This window comes from Prinia subflava, chromosome 13 (assembly GCF_021018805.1).
Source record: "Prinia subflava isolate CZ2003 ecotype Zambia chromosome 13, Cam_Psub_1.2, whole genome shotgun sequence".
In the NCBI taxonomy this organism is placed as follows: domain Eukaryota; kingdom Metazoa; phylum Chordata; class Aves; order Passeriformes; family Cisticolidae; genus Prinia; species Prinia subflava.
In genome coordinates, this window is record NC_086259.1 from 14172974 (window position 1) to 14188841 (window position 15868).

A 15868-nucleotide genomic window follows, 5' to 3' on the forward strand; every position below is an offset into this window, starting at 1 on the left:
CAGAGGCTCTGCTGGGGAGGTATGCCAGGCTCCTCATCCTTCTGATATGATTATGAGGGGGAAAGAAAGGCTCTCTTGCATGCACAGACAAAATCTAAGATCTCAAATTAGTTGTTGCAGATGCTAACAACTAGGTTGTGCCTGTGCTGAGTTGTTAATGCTCGAGGTGGCAGGGATGCTCTCCTTCACCCAGTCTGGCATTAGCAACTGCTGTCACCTGACATGGACACTGCCTACAGAGGCAGTGCTGCTGTGGGGAGAAGGTGACAGGCTGTTTGAGGCCATGGGGGAGCCTCTGAAAGCACAGGCTTTTTGAGAGCCAAGTGCTGAACAGTGAGGCAGCTGCTCAGCGCTGGTCACTGTCAATGTCACAGCCCTTTTTAGCAGGACATCTCTGGCTTAAGGAAATGCAGCAGCACACCAAGCAGCTGGTGGATTGAATGGTTGGCTTTGGGACTGCTCAAACTCCCGGTTGCTGGTTTGGTCTGGAAATGTGTGATGGGGCCATGATATGCAAGGGGTTTTAGGGCAAACTGTTGTCAGTCCTCCCTGGGACAGGAGTATCTGAAGGTGATCTTGAGCTGGACTAGCAGGCATGGCCTCTGCTGCTGGCCCTGTGGAGCAGGGTTTGGGGAGGGCTGTGGGACTCTGCCCCTTGAGCCAAGGCAGCAGAGGTGTTGGTAGCAGTTGCTCCATTTTCAGCAGGCAAGTACCCTGTGCTGGTCTACTTGTCCATGCAAGAGACATCTTCCCTTCTGCTGTAGGTCCTCACATCCTGCCTGAGTCACCCTGTCTCTTGGGGATGGATTGGTTTGTGTGACATCTCCCATAAGTGGGGACAACCAAGTTCCAGCACTGTGAACTCCCTGATGGAGGGTCAGTTCCAATCGAGGCTGCTGAGACTGTGCACTGCTCAAGCTGGGGAGGCAGTTTCTGGTCCCAGGCTCTGCATCTCGTGCCCAGGTTTTGCCTGTGTGTCACTTCCCGCCCTGCTTCCCGTTACACAAAGCCTTTGTGTGTCAGCAGATCCTGGGATGCCCCACGGCACCTGCCTCTCTCCTCTCTCCCCGCCTCTGTGGCTCTGCCCTTTCCCGTTGTCACTTCTGGAGGCTGCTGCCTCCCTGTTTGGTGACCTTCGCCACTGCTCGGGCAGTATTTTGGCCCTTGGCCATCTTAAACAATTAATGGAGGGGTGGAGAAACTAGCCGTGTTAAATTACTTCCACCTTTGGGAGGGGGTGAGGTCTGTACAACTCTTGCCTGATCCCAATGCAGTTTGTTGCTGTTGCCTGAAGCGGTCACTGCTCTGTTTTCCTTCTAGAAGTTAGAAAAACAGTATTTCAGAGCACTCTCCCTGTATTTCTCGGCATTTTACTTAACCTACGGCGGTGCCTCAGGATCTCGTGGGGTGGAGAAACTTGCCTGGACTTTGAGAAAAACAAGCCGAGAGGAGGCAAGGGAGGAAAACCTCTTTGGGAAGCTGGAGACCTGCTCGCGATGCCTGCCTTATTCTCCTCTAGCAGCTATTCAGATCTCCCCGGACGAAGGCAGCTCCCCGCCACGCCGCGTCCGCGTTAAGCAGGTCTGTGCGGCGGGCCAGGCGCTCGGAGGGACGCGGAGAGCCCCGGTGCCGTGAGGAGCAGCCCGGGAGCGCCTCCGGCTCTGCCCGTGCCCGTGCGGGCTCCGCAGGGCTGGGTGATGCGGAGCCCTGCTCTCGCTATGCCCCTCTGCCGTCTAGCGCTGGAGTTGGCTGTCAGAGAAACCTTCGAGGTCCCCTGCTCAGCCCCGGTAGTGTCATGAGTTAGATTAGTTGGAGCTGTGCTGGGGGCGGTGAGGGCTTGGATTACAGTCCAGAACTCAAAGTGCTTCGGTGGTTCACGTCGGAGGGGAGAGGAGACGCGCCCGTCGCACACATGGAGGAAAAAGAGAAAAAACGCTGTCTTTGGAAGTGAGGGGGAATAAAGGAGGCCGGGAACATGGTAAGGAAATCTCTGCTTAGGGCTCTTGCCCTGGGCACGAGCAGGGCTGTGCGGGACGGAGCTGCTATCGGGGCAGCCTGCCTGGAGCCAGCGCACGGCGCTAATGCCGGGAGTGGCAAATAACTCTTTTGGCACTTCCCGTTACTCGAGTGGCACACTGTACTCTTGGTGCCAGTCCTGGGCGGTGGCTGCAGGGACACAAACGTCTTGTTGGCACTGACCCCTGTGAGGTGCCTGTTGGGCTAAAGCGCAGGAGTGAGAACCTGGGTTGGGTCAGTTTGGGCAGAGCCTTGTCTTTTGTGCTGCCTGGGTGCTGGGCTCTCCTCCTGCCCTTACCCTTTGCCAGTCCTTCTCTGGGCATTTTTTGCAGAGTCTTTTCTCCTGCCCAGGGTGGGCATCCAGAGAACCCCTAGAGCTGAGCAGGGATGTTCCTTTTCAGTGTCAAGTTCTGGATGTGGGTACCTTTGTTTGGAAAGGATGGTGAGCCCAGTGGGCAGCAGAGCACCCAGACTCCTTGGGAGTGGCTGCAGGGCTGTCCCCTGCCCAGCCACACTGGCACTGCCCTGCAAACAGAGGTGCCCAGCCTGGGCTGTCAGTGTCTGGAGGGATTGCTGGCCCTGTGGTGGCATCCCACTAAGCACCAGTCTAGCTTCTGATGGTTTGCTGTAGGCTCAGGCTGAGATCCATGTGCCCAGCAGCCCCAAATCTCCTGGAGGTGTCCTGCTATGTTATGGGCTGCTTCCCCACAGCAGAGGGAAAAAAAAATCCATGAGGAGGACAAGTAGCTTGCATTGCTGCTGTACCTGGCAGTGACTTGCTCTTTAAAAGTTCAGCTTCTGAGCCTGCAGAAACTTGGCTTTCATTGAGGGGCGAGTTGAATTCTGACTTCTGCAAGTTGAGCTAAGTTTATAGAACCATGTCTTTTCCCTTTACCACCCTCCAGCTCCTCTGCAGAGAATCGTGTGGTGCTCTTTGCCCTCACATCCCCATCACAGCCATGGTGTGCTCTCCTCTGCTATCCTTCTGTGGAGGCATCTCAATTCTACTTCTCCATCCCAGTCAGAAGACCTCTTTCCCTCACTCCATGCCTAGTGTGTTCCTGGCAATTTTTGGTCTATGCAGGCTATATTATGAAGCTGAAATCCAAGGAGAGCATTGCTTGGGGCTGTGTGGGGTTGGGGCCATACCTTGCAGTCTCATGGGCTGTATTTTGCCACATGGGCTGGAGAAGTGCTTGTGAAATTCTGCCCTGGGAGGCTGGAGGCAGGGACTGGCTGCTGCTACTCTGCTCCTTCAGGTTGAAGGTGTCCTTCTGGTTCCCAAGTGCTTCAACCCCCTTCCTTGATGTTGTTTTAATGTGTGATGCAAAAGCTGTCTGATGCAGGGACCTTTGTGTGGAGCAGTGCCATGATCAGTCCAGGTGTCTGGGCATTCAAGGACTGTGTATCACTGCTGAGGAGGGATCGTGTGCCTCCAGGGGCTGAGTGCAGCTGGAAGGAATAGGAACCAGAGGCCAAACTGCACCAAACCCAGCAATGCGTGCTGGCCACATTGTGGACACTCTGGTCCATGGCAGGTATCTGTTCTCAATGCTGTGGTAGACCAATCTACATTTTGGGAAGTGCATTTCTGTGAGCAACCAAGTTGCGACTGTAGCTCCAAGCTGTTCTGATTAACTTGAGTTTTTTATGTCCTCGTAAATGAAACAATCCGTGCAGGCAAAAGATTTGGATCTCAGTGAATGTGTATCAGTCTGCTGGCCTGTAGGAGACCTTCCATGGCCTCCAGCAGCCTGCAGGACTCTTGGAGACTTGGCTCCTGATGGAGGTCTGGCAAGGCACCACTGCTGGCTGCCCTGCTCTGTGAGACAGATGATTCCTCTTCGTGGGGTTTCAGTGTTAGAGCTGATGTGTGTTTATGGGTACATAAGGTTGTGGCAGCTGGGAGATGCCCAAAGAACCAAATGAGTGAAATAGCTTGGGCCAAAGTAGCCCAATTCCACTAGAAGTGACTTCTGGAGTTGTAGAAACCCCATGGTGAGAGCAGGGCAGGAGCCTGGCTGAGCTCTGTCTACCTTGCTCACCCATCATAGCTTTTGTGACTTGGGATCTACCTTCATTCCCTGGTATTTCCAGGATTCACCTTTCCTGATCCTTCCTGCAGAGAAGTTCTAGTGGCACTTCTATGCTGGTAGGAGAGAGGGTGGGTTTCAGCAGAAAATAGGGTCTTTCTTTTATCCTCCAGTTATGTCTTCTCCCAGGGTGGGAAGGAAATGAGTCTGGGAATCACAAAGAGCTTTAAGCATTGGGGATCTTCTTTCTTTATTTCTCTGCCAAAACCATGAGCAAGATGTTGGAACACAGACAAAGTCCAGAGACATAATCCTGAGCACATGGAAGCATTCTGAAAGCACCTCCTCTGGGGTAACAAGGTTGACAATTTGCATTTTGCCCAGCTTCTTTTCAAAAGCACTAGGTAGGCAAACATGCCGTTCATTGTAACAATAAAATAATGGCTAAATGCAAGTGACAGGCCAGCTGCACCCAGGTATCTCCTTGCAGAAACTGCTAAATGTATTCTAGTGCCACATGGGAATGGAAGCAGGCAGATGCTTACAGCGACACAGTGCAGGTGTCCAAGGAGGACTCTGCTGAGTGTCAGCACTTATTTTCTGAAAACCAGCATCCTGTAGCATAGCCCCCTCTGGCAGTGCTGCTGGCCATCTACCCCCATGGGCAGTTGGCTCTGAAGGCATACCTTGCTAGCAGAAGAGATCATAACATGAGAGCCTTGTCAGCATCTCGTGGCTGGTCACTTCAGACAAGATAACCAGCATGTCTACCTCTAAATTCTAGAGCACAGGCACAGTGCTCAGCTCACAGAGCTTCATTTTCTAGTTGCATCTCAAACACCACCCTGTCTGCAACCAATCATGTGTAAAATTTGAACCTTCCTACAGGCTGTGCACAGCCTTAACGTGAGCACTGGTGCTGAGTGTGGGTGGAAGTTACATCACAGGGGCTACAGGCTCCTTTAGCACTGAAGCATTGAAAAAAATCTCTGTTGAGACAATCAAGGTGTCCTGCAGAAACTATAAACTGAACCCACCTGTAGGCACTCATACCAGAGCACTTTTTGTTCCTATTCCCGGCTGTTTACGCATGATGGAACCCCTGTTCCAGTCCTGCAGAGCTCAGTATCCCCAAGGTCTGAAAAAGTGAGTAGTAGCACCAGGAACAGACGTGTTGCTGACAGAAGAGCAATAAAAAGCAAGAAGACCTTGCCAGGGTAAAGCTGCCCACTTCTGGCCATGGGATACTCTTGTGTTTTTTGCACCACTCATAGTTTGCAGCTCAGAGAAGTGAGTGGACATGCCCTTGCTGATTCTGAAGGTTTGAGCATGCTTATACCTCTCTGCCACACCAAGTGCCTCATCTCTGTTGGCTGGCTTAGCCTTTCATTAAAATATTAACAAAAAATGGGGCCTTTCTTGTGGTAAGTGCTGGTTTCATATGTATCCTATTTTTTTGCATCACTGGACACCAAGCTGAAACTTCCAAGATCAAAGCAGCACAGAATGAATCTGAAAGTCTTTCTGTCAGCTCAGATTTGCCATCCTGCCATCATCCTGGGAAGCCCAGGATGAACCCTTGCTCCAGCTGGTGCAAGCAGCCATTGATTTGAATGGAATCAAATGGTTCAGCTGAAGAGAAGACTTGCATGTTCTCCTCCTGGAGACTGGTGGATGTGATAAAGGGGAGTCCCTGTGGGGCCTTATGGTCACCTGCAATGGGGCACACCACTGTGGCTGGATGGTGGTTTGCATGCTGCAGAGAAGGAAAGCTGCTGGAGTTCTGATGACCTTAGCTAGGTGTCCACCTTGAGCTTTGCAGCCTGTGTAGGTGTGGCAGAGGCTTCCTGAGCAGGTTCCTTCAGGAGGATACCTTCCCTGAGGCTGCCTGTCAAATCTCATTGCCTCCCAACAAAACCCCAGCATTGCTGAGCCTCCAACATGGTTAAAGGATGCGGGTTACTTGCAGTCTGTTGTCATCTTGCTGAATACATTTACCTTTTGAACAAGGTCCCTCTCATATGCTCAGGAGGCTGGTATGCAGACCCGTTAATGGATCAAGGGGAAAAATGCCTGTGGATGTATTCTCCTTTGTGTTTGGGCTTATAACCACCCACGTTTTGGCATACATCCCTTCTGTGCACAAAGATCTTTTAGAAATTGCTAGTTAAATCTCCACCCTCCTTTGATATGTATGGAAATAATGGGACACGTGAGACTGTTTTCTGTTTGGAAAAAAAAAATCTATGAAGGGAGTAGCTTTAAAAGCCTGTGTTCACCCCTTTCTAACTCGGGAGTTTAATGAAAGAAATGCCCTGAATTTATGACTGATTTACTTAGCTTTCTGGGAGGCATGCATTTAGTGCTGTATCCAAATATAGGGGAAATGTTTTCATCTGAATCTGTCCCAGGTTTGCTGCTTAGGGGCAGGAGGAGAACTTGAGCACACGTGTGTCTGTTCCCCATTGAGCTCAGAGAGTCTTGGAACAAATCTTGGTCCCTCTGACCAGGAATGCTTCTCCCTTCTTCAGCACAGACTGATGCTTCTTGGAGCAGCCCATGGCTGAGCTGGCATAACCATGGACATCTCTGGGCTGCCTGCTCTGTCTTTCTGGCTCATCCTTCCTCACAGCCTCCTCCTAAGAGGCATCTGATCACTGCTGTCAGATGCGTTCTTTTATCAATGGTGTGCAGGGATGTGCTCCTCCAAGGAAGGTCCTTCTATACTTTCTGTTTTCTCATGCACTCAGCCATCCCCTCCTGGAACTGCAGCTCTGCTTCAGAGTAGTTTCTGTCCCCCTCTGACATAGCAGGACTTGTATTTCATGAGCACATGGTAATACAGTGTGTTAAAGGCCAAAAGGAACTATGGCTCATCTGTTATGGGATATTGGGACCATAGAGTGTTGCCTAGCTCCCATATGGAGTCTGGGAGCCCTTTAACTAAAAGAGGATCACTTTTCTGTGGCATCCACCCCTGATTATGGAGGTTGCAAGACGTGGAGAATCCACCAGTCCCCATGGGAATCTGCCCAGCAACTCATGCACCTTGCAAAGGGAAGGGGTGAGATCTGAATGTGAGTGCAGAATGTGTGCAACATTGGCACAGAACTAATAATCTAAATACTGACCCCATGAAGATAGTTTTTGGCACTCATCAGCTGGCCTGATGAAGGATTATCATTTTCTTTTTGAGCACAGGCGGTTGCCCATCTGTTGTAAGATGCCCCCAGATGGGTGTCTGAACACAAGGGGTTGGCGGTGGCCTAATGCCTCTGACTAAAAGGTGTTAAAATGAGCTGACCTGTTTGGTGAAGAATTACTTAGGATATTTTATAGCTGGCAAGTATAAAGACATCTTTCATCTGCCTGGAATGCCCTATTAGTTGGTACCCATTAGGCAGAAATGAGAAGGGGCACAACATGCTGCTGCTTGGGTTGGTTTGCCAGATGGATGCCAATGCCTGAAGTTGAGAGCAGAGCAAATGCTGTCACTAATAATAGGGTGAATGAGCTCAAGCAATTTCTTTTGTTCAATAGCAGACAGAAAGGTTTTCAGTGCATTTGTAGAAAGAGCTCTATAAAGAAAGGGAGTCGGCTGCAATGTCTCAGGACTTGTATAGAAGTGGCCTGTGAAATTCTTGGCTCTGTCTGTGATATCTAACAGGATTTAGCAAGCCTTGTCTGAGCCTGTTGTAGGAACATGACACTTGGAATGTGGAGGTCCCTGGCTGGACTGTGGCACATGGTGCCACGGCCAGTGTTGGTGCCCAAGGCAGGGCAGCCTGGCAGCCTGGCAGCAGGCATGAAGGGGAGAGCTCCAGGCAGTCTTGAGGAGGTGGAAAGGTGCACTTGGCTAACAATGGGCAGTGAAACCATGGCTGCCAGCACTCACACTCTTCCAGCATGAGTCTGTTTCTGGGAAGGTTGTTGTAAAAGTACTCGAAGCTTTGCAGCACACAGAGTACAACCTGTTTAATTAATTGCATTGTTAGAGCTATGCTAGTGATATTAAAAAAAAAAAAATCTGTGCTTAGACAGTTATTTCAGATTAAGGACTTAATCCCTTGATTAAACTAAACCAAAATAAGCTGGTGTCCAGCTGTAGGATGGTGTTTTATACATAGCTCTTCTCATCCACTTGCAGGCCCTTGTTTCAGCTGGAAGGTGTCTGTTCAAGGACAGGACATTGATCTGTTGTCTCAGCTGCCCTTTAAACACCTATATCATCTCCTTGATCTATTTCTGATAGAAAGTAACTGGTGTTTGAGGGCAGGGCTCATTTGTTGCTATGGATAAAAGACCTATCTCCTGTTCAGTACATTGAGGACTCCTTAGGGAGCAAGACATGTCCCTGTGAGGAGATCCTTATCTTCATTTCCCAGTTCTTCCCCACTCTGACTAAAAGACAACTTTCTTGGATTGTGGGTCACCCCCACTTTGGCCTCTTTAATCATCAGCAATTGTCTGCAGCTCTTCTGACGTGTTGGATGTTGAACAGAGAAAGGAAAAAGTTACAATCTCTTCTCCAGAAAAGCTGGAGTACAAAAACCTGAAGGGTAGAGAGAAGTAAGGTGAATTAGGGGGAAGGTGCTGTATTAGACCCAAGTAAACAGGGGTCTTGGGCTGGGAAGCAGGCTCAGTGACTGGTCATGTTGCCATATGATAATGCCTGTGTTAGGTGACCTGCAGTGTGGTGCAGAGCCAGGGATGTACCTGAACCAGGCTGCCTCTGCTGCCTGCTATTCCCTGCCTTTTGCTCCAGCACAAGGACAGCATTGGTGTAGTTGTGCACTCCAAAGCTTAAAACTCACAGGAGGTCATGCTTCACTTTCAAAGGAATCTGGGGTGTTCCCCCTCGAGTGAAAACAAACCAAGCCTGGGCTTGGAGAGATCACCCAGCTTTGGGCCCGTCTTTCCCCAGCTGCGCACGCCCAGACCTACAGCATGCGCAGAACAGGGACCTCGGAGCTGAAAAGCAAATACATCATTTTTCCCTTTGTTTAATTAAATGAGAGATCATGAGTTAATCGCTTCCAAGCGCTTGTTTTCCTGCAGTGCCTGGAATGATAATCCTGTGTGCTGCCCAGTAGGAGCTGCTTTGGCTGCCGCAGCCGCGTCAACACGGAGTAGGACTGGGAGAACAGAGGGAGGCATCTGGAAATGATTCTCTGAGCTCTGTCTGCAGAGCACCACTCCCTGCAAAGCTGTAGGAGCTGGTTTAGCCACAGGCTATGGAGCAGTCCTGCCTGCCTCAGTGCAGGGGAGCTGAGCCAGGCTACAGCCATGCCCTCTGCAAGGGATGCCATGGTGGCATGCAGAAATCAGCTTGTTTTTGGAGGTACAGCACTTCAGCAAAGCTGGCCTGGTGAGACTGCGAACACTTGCATCCCAAGTGGAATTGGGTGCTGTGCTTTTCTCCCTGAAAAGCATAAAACAATAGCCCAAAGAGCAGGTAGAACTGTTCCTTGTTATCTCACAGGAAGGTGGTGTAAATTCAGGAGTAGGAATGCCTACCTCTATAGCTGCACCACTTAATAATACATTATTTTATCCAGAGGAAGGCAGGGTGCCGAAGGCAGGCGCTCTCTTCTCAGCCTCCCCCTGAGCCTCAGAGCAGCAGACAGGGGAGCTGGCACTTGCTCTGGGAAGATTTTTCTCTCTTGAACTCATTGCCGCTGTGATTAGAACAGCTCAGGAAATGGGGCTGGGAGGGTTCTCCTCTCTGCAGCAATGGAGTGGGAAATCTCAAATTTTGTCAGAAAAACAAGCCTTGTTTTTAGCCAAAGACCTTTCTGAACACAGAAATGTCTCTTTTATTTAAAGGGAAAGCAGCCTGTCTTTCGGCTTCATGGAAAGCCCAGAGGTCTGTTTTTACTGGAAATGAGGTTTCTCACGTCAGCTGAGAGCTGAGCAGCCCCAGCCAAGTGGTGCAGCACAGCAGCTTTTGCTGGCGGAGGGACCCTGCTCAGCGCCTGCTGTGATCTCCTTTTCCCCCAGTCCTAAAGCTGGCTGGGAGCCATGGGCAGGCGCGGTGTTGTGCTGCTCAGAGCTCTGCCTCTCTCCAGTTTTGCTATTATTTCTACTTTCCAGTCTGGGGTATGGGAGGATTGGGTCATTTCTTCCCCTCACCTTTGCACCCTCTGGTCCCTCCTGTCCTGCCTTTGCGCTGTGTCTTGGCACCTGGGCAAGAGGGGACAAAGTGGGCGCGTGCAGGACGTGGCCAGGCTCTGGGCAGCCGGCAGGAGAAGGGCAAAGTTGCGGGAGCTCCTGGCAAGGTCTCCCTGCTGAGCGGGAGCCGAGACGCTCAGTGACTCAGAGCTGGGTGTACCACGGGCACCACTCGCTGTGCCGGGCTCTGCTCCTCTGCCCAGCTATGCTCCTTGCTCTGCCAAGCCACGGCAAGCTCTGGATTTAACTGGGGCACTTTGGGATATGTAGTTTCAGTCTTTGGCAGCTCAAATGAGGGTGTAGGCTTGTGAAAGCAGAGCTGTAGGTTCTTTAAATTCCTGTTGAAAGGATGAATTCTCAGTGTGTTACATGGGCCAGTCCAGCCTGCTGGAAGAGGAGCGTTGTCTGCCATAAGTCATGGGTTAGTCAAACTGTTAGTCTGGTCTCACCAAAACAATCTTTTTTAGTAGTCTACAGACAGCATCTGGGCTGTCAGCAGGGAAGATCTGTGCCTCTTCATGTTCGCCTTGACCAAGACTCAGTATTTTGTAGGCAAAATGAGCAAAGTGCGTGGGTGAGTTGTAGGGAAAATGCTGCCAAGGCTTTGTAGTCCCAGGTGGGTCCAGAAGCATTGCAGCCCTCCCCTGCACTGACTTATATTATCCTGAGCCACTTAGGTTGCTGTCTTTTGCTTGAAGAGCACAGGTATTCTGATGCTGTGTGAAGTGTGTGTGTAGTTCTGGGGATGATCTCTCTGCTCCCCAGGCAGGCTGACTTTTTGTTCTCCAAACCCGTAGGAGGTTCTCCAGGGTTCAGACTTAATTGGTGAGCAGTAGGTCCCAAAGAGGAAGAAGTTCAGTCCTGAGTCAGAAAGAAATGCAGAATGACAGGAGTTCCCAGTGGCTGGAGCTGCTATAGTACTCTCTTCATGCCCACAAATGTAGGCAGAAAATTCAATCAGTGCACCTAGAAAAGTCCAGATTACTCCAGATGCCTCATGACAGGCTCCTTATCCAACCTGCAGTGTCTGCTTGCCCCAGGAGAAGTAGATGTCCCCTAAGCAGGGTTGCAACAACTGCTGGGCTCCTCTTCTGCCCAGGCACTTGTAGCCTCACTTCTGATTGACTCCTGATTCTTGCTGCAGTTTGTGATGGACTGGGGCTCTAAGGGCTGAGCAGCAGAGCTTTGCCACAACAGTCTTTATTGTTCTATTTGTCACAGCATCCGTGATATGCAGGGGAGAAAGGGCAGCCCACCCACTGTTCAGACCAAAGCCCTCTGCCAGATATGAAGTCCTCCTGCATTCTCACTTCTCCCCTGGCCTCCTGGGTGGAACCACACTAGGTTATTCCTGTCCCAGGGAGCCAAATGGAGCCAAGCCCATCCCATCCCCATGTAGTGCTTTCCTCTTCCCTCCCTGTGCTCCATCCCCTGCACCGGCAGCCGGCTCTCAGCTGAGCTGCAGTGAAAGCCAGTTTGGCCGGACATGACCTTAACCTGGGCTTTATTTAGCGCCTTGATTTATAGAGGAGTTATTTTAAAAGCATGTTTCTCTTTTGGGAGGTGTGGTGGAGTGGTGGCAGTGAGCTGGAGTTTACAGGTCCTCCTGTGCTATTGACAAAGAATCATTTGAATCCCAAGACTCCTTTTGATTGCGGAGATGCTCTCTGGCTTGCTTGGAAAGTGCTTCTGTCGGTGTTTGTGCGCAGTGGCTGAAAAGAAGCACATGTCCGGGACCTTTCTTGTGAGAGGGATGTGGCAACAGTGTTGGGAGCAGGGAAACTTGAAATGTGCACTCTGTGAAGGAGGCTTTTTTTTTCAGTGGGCTCCTGTGCTAGGCTCTGCCAGCTCTTGGGGACCACGGTGGACTGGTTGTTGTGGAAATGTGCTGGAGCAGGAGTGTCCCCTCCATGGATCCTTGCTAGGTTCAGCTTGTTCTTCTCTCCAGGTGCTGTTTACTTATCCCAGGTCACAAAAGTTTCTCCTCGTGTCTGCTGGGGGTTACACTGCTTGTTTGAGATAAGGGATGGAACCTCTGGAATAAGCTGCTCAGAGACTGTGGAGTCACCGTCTCTGGAGATATTAAAAAACTGTCTGGAGTAACATGCTCTAGGGGACCCTGCAGGGGTCTAGGGGGCTCCTAGCATGGTCTAGGGCACTCTGGAGCAGGGAAGTTGGACTAGATGACCTCCAGTGGTCCCCTCCAACCTTACTCATTCTATGATTCCATGATGTAGGTGAGATGGGCTCTAGACTTCAGGTTTATCAGACTCAGGACCACAGGGGACTGTCCCATTTTCTGGTTTGTATGAGCTCCCTGTGCCTGCAAACCCTGTCTGCTCCACATGAATAGTAGCCCGCCCTGCCGGCAGGCTGGATGTGTGCTCTGGCATTGCACAGCAGGACCAGGAGGCCTCTTGCAGTCCTGGCTGAGGTGCTTTCCTCCAGCCCCTCTGCAGTCTGAGAAGTTAATTAATGCAAATAAACAGCCCCATCCCTAGGACTGTGAACTGGGTTAATAAGTCTCTTATTCAGGGAGAATCTGTTGCTGTTGGAGGCTCCAAGCTCTGCCATGTTCTACCCCCTGAATTTTCAGGGTGGCTTCTGAGGCACTGCCGTGTTTCACCCTCCATCCAGGCAGGAGCTGTTCCTGGGTGACCATCCTAGCTGGGAGCACTGAAGAGCAGTGTCACCTCCACGTTCATCTGTGGCACACGGAGGCTGCTGAGTTCTGTAGCCTCATTCTGTGCCTTGCTTTGTAGCCTCCCAAGGATGCTGGTGCTGCAATCCCATGCAGCATGGTGGGATGTGGGAATCTACTTCCTGTATGGAGCTTTTCCTGCAGAATTAGCAGAGATTGGTGCAAACATTTCTTTCTACCAAAAGGTAGTGGTTGAAACCTTCTCTCTATCCCTTAGAAACCTACACAGCTATCATGGCTTTGTGGTATAATCTAGCCAAAGGGAGATAAAGCCTCTGTGCTTGGGAGTGCAGTTAGCACTGCACTCTGCAATGGCTACAGGCTATGGTTATTCTGTATTTTACTAAAGGAAGGATAATGTACAACCTGGTTTATTTTAACCATATAAAGGATTTTTGATTTAGTGCCAATGTTAATAATTGTTTTGTGAAGGCTAAGGCAGCAGGAATGGTGTGAGAACCTTAGAGCAAGGCACTGACTCATGTGCAAATATTTTGACTTCTTTGTTTTATTTGCAACAGTGAACTTAACAAATTTATTTTGGGGAGGGATTGATATCTGAAAGAATTTTCCTCAAGCAGAACATGGGGACAGAAGATGGTGCAGAACCAACTCCAGCTGGTTTTGACTGATATTTTGAACCTGTGGGCTGTGGAGGGTCAGAGGGAGATTGTTGTCAAATGCTGCCAGCAGCAATGCTACTGTGATAGTGTCCAAGCAGGTGACTGGTGGGGTGGGAGAGCACCTGTGTGAAGGCCAGTTTTATCTGACAAGGTCAGAGGCACTTGCTGGGACAGGTTGGTATCAACAGAGGTTATTATTTTTCTGAGTGAAAAGTAAATTGTTTAAAACAGCCTTTTCCTCCTATTTAGAACTGGGGTTAAATGCTCATCCCTAGAATTTAGCACTTGGGAGTGTGCACATAGGGCTCTTGCTTTTGGAATTCTTGGATTAAGAATATTGGATTAAGAATTCCAACTCAGGGTAATCTATGGTTCTATTTGTATGAAAAATAGCTCCTTAACCTATGTTTATCTGGTTGCATTGGCTTTGAGTACTGCAGGAGGCAGCTGGTCTCTCAGAAAAGGTATGAACACTTTAGGAGCCTGCTGCCATCTAGCCTTGCTTGTTGCTGACATGAGGAGAAACAGCAGAAAAGGTAAGGAGGCAGTGCTGTCCCACAGGCAGTGTGTGGTTTGCCTGTCACTGTAGTTCTGCCAGCTCATTGCAGGCAGCGATTGTGGAGGCATCACCTCACCTCTCCTGTGCAGTCCCACAGGCTGTCCTACAAGGCAGCTTTGCGTCAGAGCAGGGAGTTTATATTGTGCTTCAACACCCAGCCCTCTAAAGGAGGAATCTGGAGATTGTTAAGCTGCAAAAGATGGAAAGGCTTGTGTGAAGAGCAACATCTCTGCTGGGCTGCAGGTCAGTTCAGGCTTGCTCTGAGACTATTGAACTTTCTCAGGCTGGTAGGGGCACCTGCAGTGATGTGCTACCATGTGAAACTGTTTGTTTCCTCCTGATCCCCTTGTTCTGCTGTTCCCTGGTTGTGGCATAAGCTGTTGTGGCACTGCTTTGTTTAACTTTCTCTCCCAATCTTGCTGTGGGACTGAAGTGTATTTTCAGGCATGTCCATGCAGTTGTTCCTGTTCTACAGGAGGCTGTAGGACTTTAGGGCCAGCAGCTGAAGTGCATTGCTTGTGTCTAGTGAAAGGTGATGGATTTGGATCAGATGAGGATCTGGCGAGACACCTGAGTAAACTTTCATTCGGTTTTGTAGCAAAACTTACTCCCACTGTCTGTAAGTTAGCCCAAGGGTTCCCCTCTAAAACAGAAAAGAAAGGAGCAATCCTGATCCTCTCCCCAGATATGTACAGCTTTATATTTTTTTTATTGTTACTTTTTGGCAAGCTCACTTGATTTACACCCATGCAATAACTCAGAATTTGGCCTCCAGCACTGGAATTGGTCCTGACACTATGGGCAGGCTCTGGCTGGCAGGTTCTCCCAAACGAAGGTGGATGCAGGGAAGCCATTGTCTCTGATCCCCCTGAACAGGCATCCTAGGTATCAATGGGTGTGCTCAGGGACCACAGGCAGCTCTGCTCACACGCATTGCGTGAATCCTGGTGTGAGGCATCTCACCCTGCAGAAAATTCCTGGCTCCTGGAGCAGAGCCTTTCATGAGAGGCAAACAGCTTTGAATAACGAGGAGTCGCACTGGTGAATGGCTTTCCACAGAACCAAACAGCTCTGGCACCTTGTCCTGTGCTGGGACTCCAGAGCGCAGGAGGCTGAGGAGCTTCAGCCCACTGCAGCTCTCCTTAGCCCACCGAGGAGTGTCCCCAGACCGTGGGGCGGGTGATGCTCCCACCCCACAATCGTTTCGCTGCACGCGTTCACGTGCTGCGGTGTGGCCTAAAGCCGCCCCACCCCGCGCAGGCAGGAGAGGGACTTGCTGCGTAAGCAAAAGCTGGGAATTCTCACCGCCGTGCACAGCACTCTGCGAGCACTCCACTCTCGTTTTGGGAGAGCTTTTTTGTGTTTACCTGGAATCGCTGGTGCCAAAAGAAGCTAGAAAGGACAGCGCTTGGCTCCTTTGATCTTCGTTCCTCCTGCATTTGGAGATGGCTGCGCTCCTGGGCGTTGGGCAAATTGTGCCCTGGTACCACTAACGCTTTCTCTCTCGGCAGGACTCGGAATCACTGGACGGCTGCATTCAGAGTACGTTATCAGCACTCTACCCTCCATTTGAGGCTACCGCAGCCACTGTTCTGTGCCAAGTTTTTGATGTGGTGGAGAAGACGTACCGTGGGGATGGACTGCACTACCTCATAGACTTCCTGATTCCAGCCAAGCACATCCTGCAGTGCATTCAGCAGGATGCCTGTGTGAGTACATCATGCTCTCTAAGGCCTGTGAAGGCTTTCTTGGAGAGTTTTCTTTC

At 50.4% G+C, this 15868-nt stretch overlaps 1 protein-coding gene across 4 annotated transcripts in view; it reads left to right on the top strand.

Moving 5' to 3' along the window:
- The first annotated feature begins 1587 nt into the window (after positions 1-1587).
- The window catches only part of PLEKHG4 (pleckstrin homology and RhoGEF domain containing G4), an 85034-nt gene continuing 70753 nt past the window's right edge, over positions 1588-15868 (top strand). For all 4 annotated transcript variants that reach the window (XM_063410599.1, XM_063410600.1, XM_063410601.1 and 1 more), the window contains exons 1-2: positions 1588-1978; positions 15615-15812. In XM_063410599.1, the coding sequence (XP_063266669.1) occupies positions 1976-1978; positions 15615-15812 (201 nt within the window). In that variant the 5' untranslated portion in view covers positions 1588-1975. The remainder of the gene's footprint in view (positions 1979-15614; positions 15813-15868) is intronic.